This window comes from Panthera uncia (genome assembly GCF_023721935.1).
Source record: "Panthera uncia isolate 11264 chromosome B3 unlocalized genomic scaffold, Puncia_PCG_1.0 HiC_scaffold_1, whole genome shotgun sequence".
Lineage (NCBI taxonomy): Eukaryota > Metazoa > Chordata > Mammalia > Carnivora > Felidae > Panthera > Panthera uncia.
In genome coordinates, this window is record NW_026057582.1 from 104854838 (window position 1) to 104873866 (window position 19029).

General features: G+C 41.4%; 2 protein-coding genes across 3 annotated transcripts in view; both read right to left on the minus strand.

Moving 5' to 3' along the window:
- The window catches only part of DPP8 (dipeptidyl peptidase 8), a 65475-nt gene extending 59843 nt beyond the window's left edge, over positions 1-5632 (minus strand). For both annotated transcript variants that reach the window (XM_049613763.1, XM_049613764.1), the window contains exons 1-2: positions 4341-5632; positions 1864-2133 (exon numbers count right to left, since the gene is read on the minus strand). In XM_049613763.1, coding sequence (XP_049469720.1) covers positions 1864-2133; positions 4341-4377 — 307 coding nt within the window. In that variant the 5' untranslated portion in view covers positions 4378-5632. The remainder of the gene's footprint in view (positions 1-1863; positions 2134-4340) is intronic.
- Positions 5633-13275: 7643 nt separating this feature from the next.
- Positions 13276-14470, minus strand: LOC125910072 (serine/arginine-rich splicing factor 10-like). Its single transcript, XM_049613765.1, is given in 3 exon segments — positions 13276-13595; positions 13824-14439; positions 14441-14470. Coding segments are annotated over 3 exon segments (801 nt in total). The 3' UTR covers positions 13276-13440.
- Positions 14471-19029: the final 4559 nt, after the last annotated feature.

Genomic DNA, 19029 nt, shown 5'->3' on the forward strand with positions numbered 1-19029 from the left:
CTTGAACCCACAAACTGTGAGATCATGACCTGAGCCGAAGTTGGAAGCTTAACTGACTGAGCCACTCAGGCGCCCCAGGGAGAGCCTTTGTAGATACGATGCCAAAGCCTACAGAGAATACAAATTTAACTATCAAAAAAAAAAAAAAAAAAAAAAAAAAAAATCACAAATTTCTATGTGGCAAAAGGCACTAAAGGCAAAAGACAAATTAAGACAAATTAAACCTCAGAGGAAAATACTACAATGGTTTAATTCCCTCATTATACAAAAAAAAAAAAAAAAAAAAAAAAATGTTTTAATAAGAAACACCCACAGCCCAACAAAAAACAGACAAATGTTATAAATAAATCAGTCACAGAAAAGGGTATATAAAGGTCTCTTAAATATGTAAAAAGATGCTCAACCTCATTTATAACTGGAATTAAAACTATAATGAGATACAGGGATATAAGGTACAGAGTGGTGACTATAATTCATAATACTGTATTGCATATTTTAAAGTTGGTAGGAGAACAGATCTTAAAAGTAGGTAAGTGGGGCACCTGGGTGGCTCACTTGGTTAAGTGTCTGACTCTTGGTTTGGGCTCAGGTCATGATCTCAGCTTCATGAGTTTGAGCTCTGCTTGGGATTCTCTCTCTCCCTCTCTGCCCCTCCCTTACTGGTACTCTGTCTCTCTCAAAATAAATAAATAAACTAAAAAAAAAAAGTTATCATAAAAAAAATCATTGAAAAAATTTTTTGTTAACTCTGTAAGGTGAAACATATCTAGTTAAAATCTAGACATTATTATAAAATATCTAGATCATTTATTTTTGTGATCCTTTTATATTGTATATAAATATCCAATCTTTATGCCATACACCTGAAACTAATATATATGTCAATTATACTTCAACTTAAAAAAATAGTAATTTATAAAACTACAATGAAATGGCTGTTCACTAATCAGACTAGAAAAGATAAAAAAATCTGATTACCCACTACTGGTACAGGTGTGTAGAAACAGATACTCTGAGACAATGCTGATAGGAATATAAACCCTCTAAGGAAGGGTAATTTGACAATATCAACCAAAATTCAGAATACATGCAACTCTTGTCCCAACATTCCCACTCTCTGGAATCAGTCCTATACATAATAAAATTCACAAATGTACAAATTGATCTAACACAGAAAATATTCATCGCATCATCTTTTCTAACAGTATAAGAGAAAAACCTAAATGCCATTAGGGGCATGGTTAAGTAAATATGGCACAATTATATAATGGAATACTCTGGAGTTGTTAAAAAAAAAATGCATCTATAATTACTGATGTGCACTAATCCAGAGAATAGCTCTAAAAATATATGCATGTATATGAATGAAATAACCTTGAAGGAGAGGAATAAATTTATTTTTAAAAGGTTAATAAACAAAAAAGTAAGTCAGTGGCATAATATATTTAATTTAGATGGATCTTAAATCTGGAGTGAACAGGCTCAGAAAAAAAGACCCCAAATCCAGTCTTGGTTTAAAAAAAATGAAAGTAGCAACTGATGAGAGCGGTTTTACTGCTTGTGTTCCTAATCTGACCATTCCCAAGGAAAGGCAGTTTGAACTAGCTTTAGGAAGAAGTAATTTCTGGCATCTTTAACTTTGATTCTGAAAGGCAGGCCACAATCAACTCGTGGTTTCATACCTGCAAGTGAAAATAATGGGACAAACCGAAACGACAACAGCACCAAAACTGAAGTTCTTCCAATCGTTTTTTTCCCTTGAATGGAACATTACTGATTCATTTATTTGTTCACCAATTGTATCTAGCTTGTAAGTTTGAATCAAGAAAGAATTTCCCCTAGAAACTATGACTTCATACTCACCGAGGTAATAGATCCTGTCTGAATGAGGCCCATCTGGATCATTCCTCTTCACAAACATAAAATCATGTGGTGCCTTAGCCATCATATAGCCATGATATTTTCTGGTATCAGCAAGCAGCTTTTTAAGCTGACTCCAGGAATATCGCTCAACATAAAAGGGCTCCAATTTAGGACGATCCTGTGATTCAATATTCTCCTCACACTCTGCAGTTTCAAAGATCTCAACACCCAGCTGTTCTGTTTCCATTGCTGCTGCCATGTTGCATTTTCCTAGAAAAATAAGGCACGTGAAGTTAGTTGTTCACAGGCCTGCCTTCTTTTATATTAATCGGAATGACAGTTTGATAGTGCTCCCCCACCTCCCCCAGAAAAAAGGCAAGAAAAAGATGGTCTTCAGCACATTTGCAATGAAAGCTAGTAAAAGTAATAGCTCCCTCTTCTCGGTTCAGTTTAAAAATGAGATTTTTTTTTAAAAATTGAGGTCATGTCTATTTCACTATGACTATAAATCGCTTTAGGACCTTTTATAAAAGGCTGTCCTTACATATCTCTTGCCAAAATTCCTTTTTTCTTTCCCACACTGGAAGGAAACAGGCCATATGCCAGTTGGCTGCTATGTTCCATCCAAGAGCATGTCAATAGTGAAGCTAAATGTGCTAAGGGAGCTAAGTGTTTTTGCACTTAAAAAAGTAACACATTTGATAAACATGAACTTCTTCAGTTAACAGAAATAACTATGACCAATTAGAACAGTGATAAAATTGCTGTCAACAATGTACTTGTAATAATACAATGTAATGTAATAGGGCACTTACCCATGAAAATATAAATACTGTATCCTTTTAAATAGAACTCCAAACAACAAAAGACTTAACTGGCTGGTACATTTTTCTTTGCCTTCTGCTCTTGCCTAGACATCGCTATCTTACCATCACTTTTGGTGACTATAAGGAATTTATGTAACTATGATTATAGATTATACAACTTTTACTCTCAGAGAGGAAAAAGATACTATTTTCAAGCGGCTTTAATTAGTTGAAATAGTTTATGCAAAAAGCATTTAACTTTTGTACTATCGATATTTGAAGTGGGAACCCAATTTACCAGTTCAACCCCAAAACAATATTAACATTGCATCTACTAATGGTGTTTCTTTTCATTTTACAAATTCAGAAGAGGATGTATTTTCCTTTATTTCAACACTTAAATGTAACACAAGCAAAGTATCAGAGAAAATATCAAGAAGTGTTACCATAAGCCATTGTGTGATGTTCTGCCACGCATTATTCATGAAACTACCAAAAAGAAGCAACATAAAAATTCTGGAGCAACCTGCTCTTTTTGATTTGGGAGATAAATAGATTGCATTTATGTAACGGATTTCACATAATTATTAACTACTCCTAGAGCAACAATCAGTACATGATTGTATATTTAATACGATGTCTTTTTTAAAGCTCAGCTTCCCAGGTTAACAAGAGTTCGTGGTAACTACCAACCACAGAGAAAAAGTAATTAGTTAGCAGGTGTGGGTTATGAATTACTACACTAGGCAAGCTTTATGGCAGAACAGTGTGTGGCCAGAACAGTGTGTCTTTTTTCATGCTACAGCGAAACGTATTACCATTTTCAATGTAACAGTAGCACAAGTGGACAAAAAACCCACTCAAGAGTTTTATCAAGTATCCAACTTGCAATGCTACTAGGACAGGACATTTACCTCCAATGACCAAAATCCAAAGAGTTCGGTAGAGAAAAGTCATTTAGCTCAACTGCTACTTAGCACACAGATAGTAAGGAGCAGTTTATGACAGTGGTGACTCCCCACCTAAAAGCCAATGGGAGGCCTACTTTCTATCAAATACGTAAGTGGATCTAGTTCGATTCCTAACAGAGTGAAGGACAAGTGAGAGAAGCTACACAAACCGTGCTCATTTTTTTCAACTCCCCATTTGTTAAATTTGGAACTTCACCTTCAAACCATTGCTCACAAGAATAAGGCTAGGGAACAGAAGAGGGAAGTTCAGCGGGCAGACTTCCCAAGGCTTAGTGCCCAGCTTCCTGAGTCACCATTAACTTGACATCTCTCCTATGTAAAAGTTGTGTTAGCGCGCACTTATTAATAGCAAATTACCTGCTATTCCTAAGTTGTACTAGGTCTCTGGACTATTTCTGTCTCTGTCTACACACACACACACAAACTTCACAGTTCAAATGACATTCTACTACTCTATGTGCTTATAGTAAATGTACATCCTGCATTTTCCAGGATACATCTAATACTATATAATTTTAGTAATATACACAAGTGTGTAACTAAATGACTTAAGTTCCAGGTTTCCATAACATCTTATATTCAAATACATTCCTAAGATTCTAACTTCAAAAATTAGAAGAGTCAGCATACATTTTCAGCACAGTGCATATATTTCACTGCCCCCCTACCTCTTCACTTAAGGACCTTCCCTCATGCCTACCTGATTGTATTTTCATCTGCTCAGATCTCTTCCACATTCAAAGAGATCTTTTTCAAGTGACTCAACTTCAAGCATAGATCCCTCTGCTCATCTTGCTCTCTTCTCACAGGAGTCTTTCCTTTTCTCACCATCCAATCCTGCTCACCAGGATAATGAAATAAGATACAAGGCTGTTGTTGATCATTATTAAAACGGAGCATATGTGGCCAAAAAGATTAAATCTCAAATCTCAAATAGTACTTAAAACTGATACAGAAATAACCTTCTTGGTGTAATATATAATGCCTGAATTATTTTCTATCTACATTTTAGATTATTATAATTACAATTTTTTTAAAATCTCAGAAATGTACAGCCTAATTTACTCAAAAGGATATCCAAACACAGTCTAAATCCTGACATGTATATATACATTAAAAGGCAAATTATGGAAGACCTTCAAAAGTATAAAAGGCATACAAATGTGAGGTTACTCAGTGGCTACTGTAAATCCTCAAAAATGACAGATGATTAATAAAATTTATTTCTCTGTGCTTGTTCCTGTTCCTGCTTTTTTTACATTATAATACACACTGAGCTGGGTGGAGACAGACTCCGTAGAATAACCAGTAAAAATTATAAAACAGGCCATTTTCATGGAAAGGGAACTAACTTGCATTTAATAATTTTTTTCATAAGATGAAGAATGTGCTATCCATTTAAAGTGCACTCCACTTTTGCTCCTTTCCTTTCCACCTATAGTCTGAAAACAGTTGAATTAGGTAACTTTTCCCTAAAAGGAAGCATTAAGCTTGTTGAAGTTTTCGCTTAGTAAAAGGAAAAAGAAAGGAGGAGCTGTGATGACACTTGTTACTTTGTTATCAGTTTTAATTCTGGGCTCACCAAGTAGGTGAAGGGGAGATGCAGTGAGAAAAGGTCAGTGGCAATGGAGGGAAAAGGGTGAAGCTATGCTAGCATACGAACGATGGACTAAGATGTCAAGACATGTTCCCATGCACTAAGCCCCTCACTCAGAGAAGAGCATGTTGGGTTAGAGAACGGCTTCCGGACTCCTGAATTTGGACCCACTAAAACGTCATTCTTAATTTTCAATCCAAGAGTCAACCAGTCGTCCAGTTGAACACCCCACGCGTCACTTGAGCCTAGCCATTTCACTTTTCTGGGTCCAGAGCTAGTGGAGAGGTTGATTATCACAGACTGGGCAAAGATCTTGAAAGGTGTGAATGGGGAAGAAGAGGATAGGTGTAGCAGAGAATGTTGAGGAGAATGCGGGGGGGGGGGGGGGGGGGGGGGAGAAACAACGTTTTTGGGGGTTGGGGGAAGAGGGGGGGGGGGGGGGGGGGGGGGGGGCGCGGGGGGGTGGGGGGGGGGGGGGGGGGAGGGGAGGGAATGCCAAGTCTTAGAAGTCTTAGGAGAAGAGCGTGTGAGAGGGAGAGGTGGGGGAGCGGGAAAGGAATGTATATATCCTGCCCCTGGTGGGTGAAAGAGAATGAGCGGGGGCCAGTGAAGCAGGGAGGGAATCGACCTAGAGTGGGACAGGAAAAAGGAAGGAACACCGGCTGGGAAACCAGAAAAATCTCAGTCCGAATCCGATCCGCCACAGTCGAACTTTAGGCAGATCCCTTCGCCTCTGCGAGCTTCTGTTTCCTCATCCGTAAGCCCGGGCATTACCCGGCTCCCAACCCCAGCGAGGCTCAATTAGGATAACGGACGTGGAAGCCGGGAGGCCAGCACCCAGCGCTCAGGGGGCGCCCAGTGAACGTTGGTGGACTCGGAATCTCAGAGCCTCGGCTTCCTCTTCCGGCAAGCGGGGCCCCGCCACCCGCTCGGATCCGCGCAGAGCGGCGCGCCGGATAAACCGCACAGCGGGCTAACCGGGAGAGCGCGTCGGGCGGTTCCTCCGTAAGGCGGAGCGGGCCAGCCGGGCTGGGGCCCAGGCCTCGCGGGCGAAGGGGAAGGAGAGGGGGCGGATACTGCACCTTCCCCCCCCGGCCCCGCCCGGAGCGTCCCGACGCGTGCTACTGAGCGGGCCTGCGCCGCTTCATGCCGCGCCGCCTCCACTCCCGACCCGGCTGCAGCGGCTTCCTCGGCGACGGCGCCGGTGGCAACCCAGGCGGCGAACGCGGCACTTAAAGGCGGCAGCGGCAGCGGCGGCGGCGGCGCTGGCGCCTCGGAACTTCCGGTTCGTCGCGACCCGCCCTCCGACCAGCGAAGGCTCGGCGGGGCCAAGAAGGGCGCCGCTCCCTGCTGGGTGGGGTCCCTTGCCACAGTGCAGTCTAGTGGCCGGAGGAACGAACGCGGCGCGGAACGGACACCGCTGCGGTGGGGGACAGAGATGAAATCCAGAAACGGGTGGCGACTTGCTTGAAGTCGCAGGACGCATTGTGGCGCGTGTCTGCTCATCTTTTTTTTTTTTTTTTCATTCAACAAGTATATATTGAGTGCCTGCTATGTACCAGGCAGAGTTTGTAGACGCTGAGATCAGAGCAGGGAGCAAGCCAGTAAAAATCCCTGCCCCTTCTTGAAGATGACAGAGGGGAGGGACCAAGGCCTTAGGGAACTTCTGAGCGGCCCACTGTTGTGGTGGAGAGAAACCTGAACTTGGAGTCAGAAAGCTTGGCTCTGGTACTAATTAGTGATCTTTAGCAGGTCAGTCGATCTCTTTGAGCCATGGTTTCTTGATCTGTAGGAGAGATAGAACACATTATGTAGTTGTAATTAAGGAAAACCGTATGTGTCACAATAACACTTACAGAGGAAGAAACTGGCTCCGGCAGGGAGGTGACCAACTTGCTGTAATCACAACCAGAGGCAGGTCTGTTAACCTGTAGTCTCTTCCTATTTCACACCATGCATTGGCTGAGAAAAAGAAAGAGAAAAAGGGAGGCTGGGGAGATGACTGGGAAAGTGGAAGGTGTATAACAAAACAGTGGAAAAGCTGGCCTCCCCTCTCTTCTATTACTCAAGGGACCATGTGTCAGAGGTGTGGATCATTAGGATTTATTATAATAGCACTAATAAAAGATCCATTTGGGTGCCAAGATTCCATTCTTCATTGTAATTACTCACTTTCACTTTAAATGAGTCTTCCCTCGGGCTTTTTTTTCAGTTGAGCTCCCCTAACAGAAAGGTACAGGCATTTTCACTGGGACTCCTCTGTGAATTTTCTGCAAATGACCTGAAAGTAGGTTTTAAGGCTTTGAATGCACATGCACATACTAACAAAACACAATGAAATATCTTGCAGTTCATTTCATTCAACCAAGTGTTTGTTGAATCGCTGCCATGTGCCTGTCACTGTTCTAAGCACTGGGGCTACAATAGTGAATAAAGTAGACAAGATCCCTTTGTGTGGTTTACACTCTAAGAAGAGGAAAAAGACCTCCCCAAAAGCAAGCAAACAAAACAATATATAATTTTATGGATTTTAAAAAGCAAGCTCTGGAGAGGTTAAGTACCTGCTTAAGTCATTTGACTAATTATGGATTGATCTAGGCTTGAATTCAGATTTCTTGGTTTTCAATCTCACTTTCTCTATGGCAAGCTTAACAAGCCTCAAACCAGAGGAAGCTGTAAGGGAACATCTCCACCCTGCACCCTGGCAACCTCACATGTTGCCTCACACAGGCCTCACGGGCAGTCTTTGAATCAAAGCTTATCTGAGTCTTAGCAGAATGCTTTGTGATCTTCCCAGAACAGGAGAGGATGGGAGGCTTATAAGGATCTCAAGCCAATCTCCCCTGGCAGCTTCTCATTTCCCAGGTTCTGTTGAGATGTGGGCTCTCTGCCCCACCCACTCAGAATATTGCTGCAGAATATGAGAACCACTTAGCTGCAGTCTAGAATTGGCTTCTCAGCAGCTGGGTATGCCACAACTTACCCTGCAGTCATCTTACCCCTTCTGTTTGAGTATTCTCCATTTTGATTTGTGGGACAAGGACCACTGGCAGCTGGCACCTTAATGCGTTCTTCCTTTTGTTGTGTAGGTAAGTATTAAACTATCCGAATCTGAAGTGGCCCGTTGTATCTCTACTGGCTAACTCAGTCAGGCCGGGGTCTTGCCAACCTTGTGTACGTGGTTGACAAAGCCTAGCCAGCTTGTCACCATCCAGCACTCTAGGAACTCATCAGGAAAAGGCAAGTTGTCTAGCACACAACATCTGAGTAAGTAGTCTGTGTTAACATGGCGGCGTTGATACAAATTCATCCTTGCATTTAAAAAGTCAGGTTCTGGCATAATGGGCAGGGGGCAGTAGGTGTGAGTGAAAGCTGGGATGGCAAGGCCAAGTGAGAACGCTTCCTAGGGAAATCTGGGCTGCCTCCTGGAGCCATGCCCGTCTGAGGCAGTCAAGTCCTTGTCTGGGTCTAGCCTTATGTTTTAGAGATCCTGAGAGTTTTCCACACTGGGCCTTCTCAGAGACCAGCCTAAGAGTCCTTCTGTGTCTAACACTCCATGATCTTCAGGCAGTGGTACTTTTCCTCTGGTATTCACAGGTAAAAGCGTGCACTCCCAGAATCAGACATACCTGGGATCACAACCTGGCTCCTCTCCTTACGAAGGAGATACTCCTTACTCCCAGGCTTTTCTAAGTTTCATTTCTCTCATCTGTAAAATGTCTTCAGTAACATCACTGAAATGAATAAATGAAATATATAATGCATTTAAAGTGCTTAACAACACGTGGTGCACATTAAGCATTCCGTTTATTAATTCTATTTATGAATGGTGGTGATGATGATAAAGATAACAACAAAAACCTTTCCCAGAGGGGCATGCCCAAAGCCTCGCCGGGTAGCACTATCCATGCGACAATAAGCATCATTTGTCACAATTCACAAGCGTCAATTTGAACACAACATTCTGACATTCATTACAGAAAGATCCACCAATCTTCCCACTACCCTATCATAACTTTCTTGTTTTATATACGCATTTTACATATGTAGCAGGAGCAATATTTTCAAGCCACTTACAGATTTGTACTGCATTTAATTCCCTTAGTTTTTCCATAATTTGACCCAACCTATATTTATATGACCCATTTCCTTTAATAGTAAAAAGTGTAATCTTTTTTTTTTTTAATTTTTTTTAACGTTTATTTATTTTTGAGACAGAGAGAGACAGAGCATGAACGGGGGAGGGTCAGAGAGAGAGAGGGAGACACAGAATCGGAAGCAGGCCCCAGGCTCTGAGCCATCAGCCCAGAGCCCGACGCGGGGCTTGAACTCACGGACCGCGAGATCGTGACCTGAGCCAAAGTCGGACGCCCAACCGACTGAGCCACCCAGGCGCCCCTAAAAAGTGTAATCTTGATTAACTCTAGGCAAACCCAGTCATTCAATTCAGGACGCTTTCTGGTGAAGGGTGTGACGGCCAATGCCTTCTCTAGACCTTCATCCCAGCTGTACTGGTTTGAATAGTGTCCTCCTCAAATCTATGTTCATCCAGAACCTCATAATGTGACCTTATCTGGAAATAGGGTCTTTGTAGATGTTATTAGTTAAGATCATGTTAGAGTAGAGTGGGTCTCAAATTTGTTGACTGGTGTCCTTATAAGAAGTCCATATGAGGAGGGGTGCCAGGGTGGCTCAGTTGGTTAAGCATCCGACTTTGGCTTAGGTCACAATTTCATAGTTCGTGAGTTCAAGCCCTGCATCGGGCTCTGTGCTGACAGCTTGGAGCCTGGAGACTTCTTCGGATTCTGTGTCTCTCTCTCTCTCTGCTCCTCCCCTGCTTGTACTCTGTCTCTCTCTCTCCTTCAAAATAAGTAAACACTTAGAAAAAAAATTTTAAATAAAAAACAAAACAATAAACAAACAAACAAAAAGAAGGCCATATGAGGAAATAAGAACAGATATACTCACAGATCATTTGGCAGCAAAGGTGAAGATTGGAGCAATGCTGCCACAGGCCATAGGGCATCAAGGATTGCCAGCAACCGCCAGGTTGGATTCTTGCCTAGAGCCTTCAGGGGGAGCATGGTCCTTCCAGCATCTTGACTTTGGAATTCTAACCTCCAGAACTGTAAGAGAATAAGCTTTTATTTATTTATTTATTTATTTATTTATTTATTATTTATTTTTTATTTTAGTTGGTTAGTTAGTTTATTTTTGAGAGAGAGTGTGTGTGTATGTGGAGTGAGGGAGGGACAGAGAAAGAGAGACAGAATCCCAAGCAGGCTCAGTATAGCCAATGTGGAGCCCAGTGTGGGGCTTGATCTCATGAACGTGAGATCATGACCTGAGCTGAAATCAAGAGTCATACACTTAACCGACCCCTAAACTTCTGTTGTTTTAAGCCATGTGATTTTGTGGTATTTTGTTATGGCTGCCCTAGGATACGAATATACCAGCTAATCCTCAGGTATGACCTTCCCCCCATCATGAAGTACTCAGTGAGATAGCTGTTATCTGTCAGTCTCTAGTCATGAATCCACACTGTGTTCCACTTGCTGGCCCTTCTCACATTTGTTCCTGCACCTTAACCCATATTCAGGAAGCCTGTGGCCCTCTTGCCAATCTTTAACCTTTATCTCCACTAGGTAACTGCTGCTCTAGAGCCTTGCACTAATGCTTGGGCAAGAGCACAGGTCTTTTCTTTCCCTAGATCCCTAAACCTGTCATGGGTGTTGAGGGGGGATTCCCTCAGCTCTGGATAAGCTCTTAAGGGGAGGTGAGGGCAAGACTGAGGCTCCTTCTCAAGGGTACTCCCTTAGTTCCCCCTGCCCCTTTAAAAAAAAAAATCCTCCTGGGGTTTACTGAACTCCAAAGTCAGGTTGTATCATTTATGTAAATGTCATTGAGCAGAGTCCCTTACTTCTCTTTTGACTTTCTTCCCCCTAGTCTGCCTGGAAATTTTTTATTTAGTCTGCATATTATTCCAAATATTTTGTTTTACATGTGCAGCCAGGTTTAAAAGAGAAGAATCTGATGTCTCTATTCTCCGTTTCCATGATTACAATTCTCCAAGAGCCATGGTTGCCACATCCTAGCCCCCTAAATTGGGAAGGATCAAGGGTTATAAAGAAGGAAAACAAAAACACAAGATATTTCCTTGTATTATAGCACTATGTAAAGTTGTAATTGAATTTTTTTTTTACGTTTTCTTATTTTCATTTAAGTAATCTCTCCACCCAAAATGGGGCTCTAACTCCTGACCCCAAGATCAAGAATCACATGCTCTTCTGACTGAGCCAGGCAGGTGCCCCTGTGGTTGGAATTTTTGTATTTTTTTATCATAAACATTTTCAATGTTACTAGTTTCTTTTTTTTAATTTTTTTGAATGTTTGTTTATTTTTTTATTTTTTTTCCTTCATTTTGTTTTTATTATAGCATGTTTGCTTAATTTACAGCAAGCAGAAAATAAGCTGGGTCTTGTTTTGATCCAAACATTGATGTTTTAAAGGTTGTACACAATATTTGTTAAAAAGAACATATAAAAATACCTTTTTAGAAGCTTCTATAAGAAAGAAAATACAAAGTTTAACCCCACAACTTTCCTCTTTGCTAGAACTGCAAACTACTGCTACAGTTTTAAATAGACTTTTTGTTGTTTAAACTATACACCCAGGAAAATCTAAAAAATTAAAGAAACGTGCATATAAATGATTGCATAGCAGAACACGAACATTAACTGCAAACAGTAAAGAAATGAAAGTTAGAAATACTATCAAATATACAAAGGTTCTAGAATCAATCCTTTAAACACATTCCACAAACAGTATTTAAAAACCATCTTTTGTTCTTTACAGGCAAGGCCTATATTACTAAAACCAAAATCAAAAAAAGTAATCCTCTAAAAGGAATCGTTTCCCCACAATATTTACTTATACCTGCAAGCAAGCAATCTAAAATTTTAAAGATGAAATTTTATTCTGAAATGAGATTGGACATGTCCCTTTTATTGTCCCCAAAAGATCTCTCAGAAAAATGCTACAAATTATAAGTGGTTAGGGTATTGGGGTTTTTATTGTTGTTTTGTTTTGTTTTAGTCAGGTACTGCCAGGTACTACATTGATAATCAAACTCAAGAGATGAGACTCCTACTGAAAATTCTTTTTCCAAAATAGTTTAAATTTCATGGCACCACAGAATCACCTAGAGTGGGAGTGTTCTCCTCCAACTTGCCTCACATGAAATAAACTGAAGTGTGAAGAACAAGCCTCCTTCATAAAGTAGCAGGCAAATTTTGATACAAACGCACAGGCCGAGTACTAGAAGCATCAAAATTCAGTTTTACACTATGCATATGCATAAACAAAACCTACTCTGAAACAATTTACTCGCTGCTTTTTTTAACAGCAGTTAGAAAAGTAAGTGATACGACCAACAATGCTCCTTAAAGTTTAGAGTAACTACATGAGAGCATTTTTTTTCCCCTTGAAATTATTTCTGCCATCATTGACCTGCTCAAATTTTAAGGTTTGCGTTCTTCCCGTGTTTATATGTTCCAACTCTTCATAGAAAACAGGAAAAAGCAGCGAAGGCTCCATGTTTCGGTCAAAACACTCAATCGTCCCCCAAATCCTACTTAACCCAGTTGGCATCATTCCCCAAGACAGTGGGGTTAACAAAAGAACTATTCCACGCTATCATAAATTAACTAGTATTATCACGGGCCTAAACATCTCAACAAGACAAAAAGGTCCACCCTGAACCTAAATGTGTCTGACCAGTCAGTGTTGTACTGTGGCTACAACTCACTTTTGTATCATTCTATCTTATTAGCAAGCTACATTTCTAGGTTAACAGTTCTAGCAAATATGGATATGAAAGTTTATTTTTAATAAGACAATGTTGCAAATTATGGTCGACCAACATCTTTTCACCAATACTTCAAGCATAAAAAGATGAGAATCTTTACAAAAATATACAGAGAAACCACAGATTGGTAGCTGCCCATAACATTAAACAAACTGGACTCTTAAGAGTGGCTTCTCAACAGCATATCATTTTAATTATAACCATTTGCCTGGTACAGGGAAAACTGACAAGTGTTTTTTTTAAGCGTCATTGCAACATTGTATTCCTGATAATTTAAGTAAACCAAACTATGAGTAGATGAATGATACATGCCTAAAAATATCAAGGTTTATACTATCAGAGGCCACTGGACTTAGGCCTAGTCCAAGACCTTGATCTAGATTTTGACCTAGACCTAGATTGTGATCTTGACTGAGATTTGGATCTAGGTGGTTCTTTTTTCCTTGATTCCTTTTCATATCTTGAGCCAGACTTATAATGTGTTTTGGAATCTGTTTTATTTTTTTTTTAATTTATTTTTTTTTAAATTTATTTTTGGGACAGAGAGAGACAGAGCATGAACAGGGGAGGGGCAGAGAGAGAGGGAGACACAGAATCTGAAACAGGCTCCAGGCTCTGAGCTGTCAGCACAGAGCCCGACGCGGGGCTCGAACTCACGGACCGCGAGATCGTGACCTGAGCTGAAATCGGCCGCTTAACCGACTGAGCCACCCAGGCGCCCCTGGAATCTGTTTTAGAGGTGCCTCTAGTTTTGGTGTGAGATGCAGACCTACAACGTGATTTAGCCTTCATTTCTTTCTTGGGCTGGGACTTGGACCGTGATCTTGAATTGGATTTAGATCTTGAAAAAGATCGATTTCGGTGTTTGAATCGATCATTGTCGGAATGGCTTCTGCTGCACCGTGGTCTTCCAGCCGGTCTACTGTTTCTAGGACTATAAGATCTTCTATAGTTGTAATCAAAGGACCGGCTTCTTGATCTTCTTCTTTCATAACTTCGGCTTCTAGAACGTCTGTATCTGTCATACTCATCATAGCGTGAAGAACTGTACACATTCCTCCCTTCCTTGGCTTTCATTTGATTTGGAGTCTTCCGATCCCCCTGTGCAAACCGTATTTCAACTTGGCGTCCACAAATCCATTTTCCGTCCAAATTATGCAAAGCGTCTTCGGCATCACGTACATCCTCAAATTGAACATAAGCAAATCCTCTTGGACGACGGGTATAGAAATCGAGTGGAACATACACATCAACTATAGGAACATAAGGACCACATTCTTGTCGTAAATCTTCGGACCTGGTATCGCCGGCCACGTTCCTTAGGAAGAGACGTGTTGGGGCGGGGGGCGCGCAGGTAGCGGGACATGACCGCCACGTGAGTCTCGGCAGGGGCACTAAAGGGCTCACTAAACCGTCCGCGGATCCAGCGGCGGATCCTCAGACCCAATGTTTGTTTATTTTTGAGAGAGAAAGACAGAGTGTGAGTGGCGGAGGGGCAGAGAGAGACGGAGACACAGAACTCGAAGCAGGCTTCAGGCTCTGAGCTGTGGGCACAGAGCCTGATGCGGGGCTCAAACTCACAAACCATGAGATCATGACCCGAGATGAAATCAGACGCTTAACCGTCTGAACCACCCAGGCGCCGCAAATATTATTAGTTTCTAATTCACCATTTTGCGCTGCTGTATTGTTTCTTCATTGGTCATTCTCCTTGTGTAATTTCCAGTGTTTCACCCTGTAACACCATGAACATCTTCATATATACTTCTTCCTTTCTTGAAGTTATTTTTAGAACAAAGGCCCCAGAGGGGAATTTGCTACATATTGCACAACTGTTTTCCAAAATGATCCACGATTGTATATTGCTCTTAGCTACAGTCAGCATGGGTGTGCCAATTTCACTAAAACTTTTCTAGCACTGGGCATTATTGTCCACAAATGTATTTTAAGCATCTATTTTCTGAAACACATTGTGCTACATGCTATAGGGTACCAAAAGGAGGCAGTCTGTATTCTAGAGAGATTTATAATCTAGTTGAGGAAACAGATTATAAGCATATAATGAACACCCTAATAACAGTTGATTGCAGGATATGGTGGGCTAAAGTTTATTTTTCCACTTCCCCCATATTTTGTACCTTCTGGGGACTAACACAGACCAAGCTGCAATAACAAAAAAGGGCCTTTCCTGCTGATTTTCTTTTCCATATTTAAGTTTTTGAGTAGGTAATACTCTCACATGACCCCAAATTTGACAAATGGAAAGGTCTATAGTAAAAAAAGATTCTCCTATCCTGCTCCTCCAACTCACCCAGTTTCCTTGATATAAAAACAAATACTATAGATAGATAGATAGATAGATAGATAGATAGAAAGGTCATTATTCCTCCCACTATTCCACTATTTTTAATACAAACGGTAGCGTACCAACTGTCTGCACCTGCAACCATGTATGCGGTTCAGAGAACCAGGACTTATCAGGCAGATCAAACTGAAGAGGGTGGAAAGGCCACTCTCCATACCCAAGTAAGGTTGAGCCTGAGGTGGGGTCATTCTGTACCTTTTTCTGAACTCTGGATTAAGGGGAAGGGCCTTCTTTCTTTTTCTTTTTTCTTTTTCTTCTGTCAATGATTGGCTGCAAGGCCCACCCTCCTGGAATAGCTAGGAGGTTACAGATCTACTAACTGGGTTCATACGATGCCCCAGTGTGTGCCTGGATTGACCCAGTGAGTCTCCAGCCCCACTTTCAGCTTTGTGCTGTCTAGATAGACAAACATGATTTTGGTTAAGGATGTCTAGGAGCACCTGGGTGGCTGAGTCAGTTCAGCGACTGACTTCTGCTCAGGTCATGATCTCACGGTTTGTGAGTTCCAGCCCTGCACCCTTCGGATCCTCGGCCTTCCTCTCTGCCCCGCCTCCCCCCTCTCAAAAATAAATAAACATTAAAAAAAAAAAAAAAAAAAAGGATATCTAGCTGGGTGATTCTGGGTGAGGCACAAAACAGCCAAATTCTACACTTCATTTTCTAAAACTTCTTCCACGAACAGAAGATTTTGTAAAAAAGGTGAATAAGGAGAATGTGCATGATCCTTTGTCCAAAGCCAGAAAACAGCCTTAAGCACTGAATACATGCTTCATCGGTAGCAAGCACTCAGCAAATGCTTCCTGTGGCCTGAGAAGGGAGAGATGGCCCTGGCCCTGGGGCTAGGAAGGCTACATCTAGAAGGCAGGACACACAGAAAGTACTTAATTTGCATTTTTATTTGACTAGTATTATCATAAAACCCTTAGCCCTACTTACTTAAGCTTGGCGGTGCTGCTTGGGTCTGCCTTTTTATACCCTCTGCTATCTTTTTGTTTTATAGTTTACCCTGATGCTACTCAGTACCCTCTCCATTTCAATTTTTTTCTTCATGGATTTCCCCTGGAGAGAGGAGTCCACAAGAGCTGGCCTCCTTGCAGGAAAATTTAGAAATAGCCAGTAAGATCATCAGAGAGGATGGAGTCTAACACTCTCATTTGATGGATATGGAAACTCAGGCCCAGAGAAGTTTCCAGTACATTACTGGTGTTCAGTTGAACCAGGCTGCATAGGCCCTCTTCCTTTCTATCTTTCTTAAGGAGGACCTGAAGCAAAATGTCCAGATTCATTCTTCTTGCTTATCAATAGCTCTCATCTTGGATGGAGGTCAGTTGATAAGCCTCAGGTTTCAAGAATGCTGGATTGAAATGATTTTATTTTTTATTACACACCTACCAGAATGGCTAAAATTAGAAAGACTGAAAATACCAAGGATATAAGGCAACTAGAACTTTCAAGAATTACTTGTAGTATGTAAATTGATCAGAACACTTTGTAAAACTGCTTATCTCCTGTGTCAACTATACGAAAAACAAAACAAAACAAAACAAAACCAGGAACCAAAAAACCCCCAAACTGCTTATCTACTAAAGCTCAACATACACCTACTCTATGACCTTGCATTTCTACTCCTATGTATTTATCCAAGAGAATTAAGCACATTTATACACTAAAAGATAATTACATAAATGTTGATTGCATCCCATTATTTATTTATAATAGCTAAAAACTGGAAACAATGCAAATGTCCTTCATCAAGAGAATGGATAATTTGTGGTATATTCATACAATGAAATGCAATACTGCAGATACCAACAAAAACCATTCCATTTATATGAAATTCAAGAACTGACAAAAGCTACTCTATGGTGAGAGAGGTCAGCATAGAAATTTGGGGGTGGGGGGAGAGATGGGAGGCAAAGGTGTATTGATATGAAAGAACCTCTGGGATGCTGGAAATGTTCCAGATCTTGATCTAGGTGGTAATTAATTACACAGATATAAATGTAAGTAAATATTCAGCTTAAGCTAAACATTTAAAATTTGCTCATTTCCTGTATGCCTCGATTTTTTTTAATGCCCTATAAATGGGGGCACCTGAGTGGCTTAGTCAGTTGCGTGTCTGACTTCAGCTCGGGTCATGATCTCACAGTTCATGAGTTTGAACCCCTGCATCGGGCTCTCTACTGTCAGTGTGGAGCGCACTTCAGATCCTCTGTCACCCCTCTCTACACCTCCCCCGCTCATACTTGCTCTCTCTCTCTCTCTCTCAAAAATAAATGAACATTAAAAAAAAAAAGTGCCCTATATTGGATCTGCATTGTATTAAAGGCCATGCAATAAAAACACGTTTACCATTTCAAAAGCATTTTTAAAATTCAAGACTATCAAGTTTATTGCTTTCACCATCCCCCATACCCAGCAGATTACTTCACCTCCAACAGGTTTGTCTATTACCAGTTCCTCCTCACTGACAGGTGGACCTGCCAAGCACATATTTGATTTGGCTCCAGTTTAACAAACTTCTCTGACCCCCCTGTGTCTGTGGGGCATAGTACAAACACCTGATTGAAGCAAAGACTTTCCTATTTCATTTCCCATCTGCCTTTCCAGATCCAGGGTGACCTCTATTCTCTATGTCCTTAACCCCCAGTACACAGAACCTTCCATAGCTCTTCACCTTTGGACTCTGGCTCTATGCTTCCGCTATCCTACCTCTGCTTCTTTCTCTATCAAATTTCCTTCTCACATTTCACTGTCCAGCTTTTAAGGATTCACTCTCAAATGTCCACCCATTGGTTTCCAAAACCCTCATTTCCCACCTTCCTGCCTTTGTAAGTTCAGCACATTCACCATATGTAAAACCCTCTGTATTTTATGTGATCCACCCCTGAATTGTTTCCCAAGAGCCTGTCTCATTTCTTTTTTTTAAATTTTTTTTTAACGTTTATTCATTTTTGAGAGACAGAGAGAGACAGAGCATTAGCAGGGAAGGGGCAGAGAGAGGGAGACACAGAATCTGAAGCAGGCCCCAGGCTCTGAGCTGTCAGCACAGAGCCTGACAAGTGGCTGGAACTCACGAACTGTGAGATCATGTCCGGAGCCCAACTCGGAAGCTCAACTGACTGAGCCACCCAGGCGCCCCGAGCCTGTCTCAGAGCTCTTCATCTCTGGATCCCTGTGCTCAGCACTTTGCTAAATAAATAGGTGCCAACAGAACTGAATTATAAGTCTCATTTTTGTCCTAGACTTCTGGTTTTCATAGTAATGTTGCTTCCTATTAAACTCTTCACTGCAGCAGACTTAGGGATGAAAGTGGATACAGACAAGATAGCTTAAATTAGACATAAATTAGTGCTGTATCTAGTCTGGGTCCCTTACTTTAAGAGAGAAAAGTCTCCTGCTCTGGCCAATAGGATAGCCACTATTATGTCGCTGTTTAAATTAATTAGACGTTGGGGCGCGAGTGGCTCAGTCAGTTAAGCTTCCGACTTCAGCTCAGGGCATCATCTCCCGGTCTGTGGGCGCTGTGCTGACAACTCAGAGCCTGGAGCCTGCTTCAG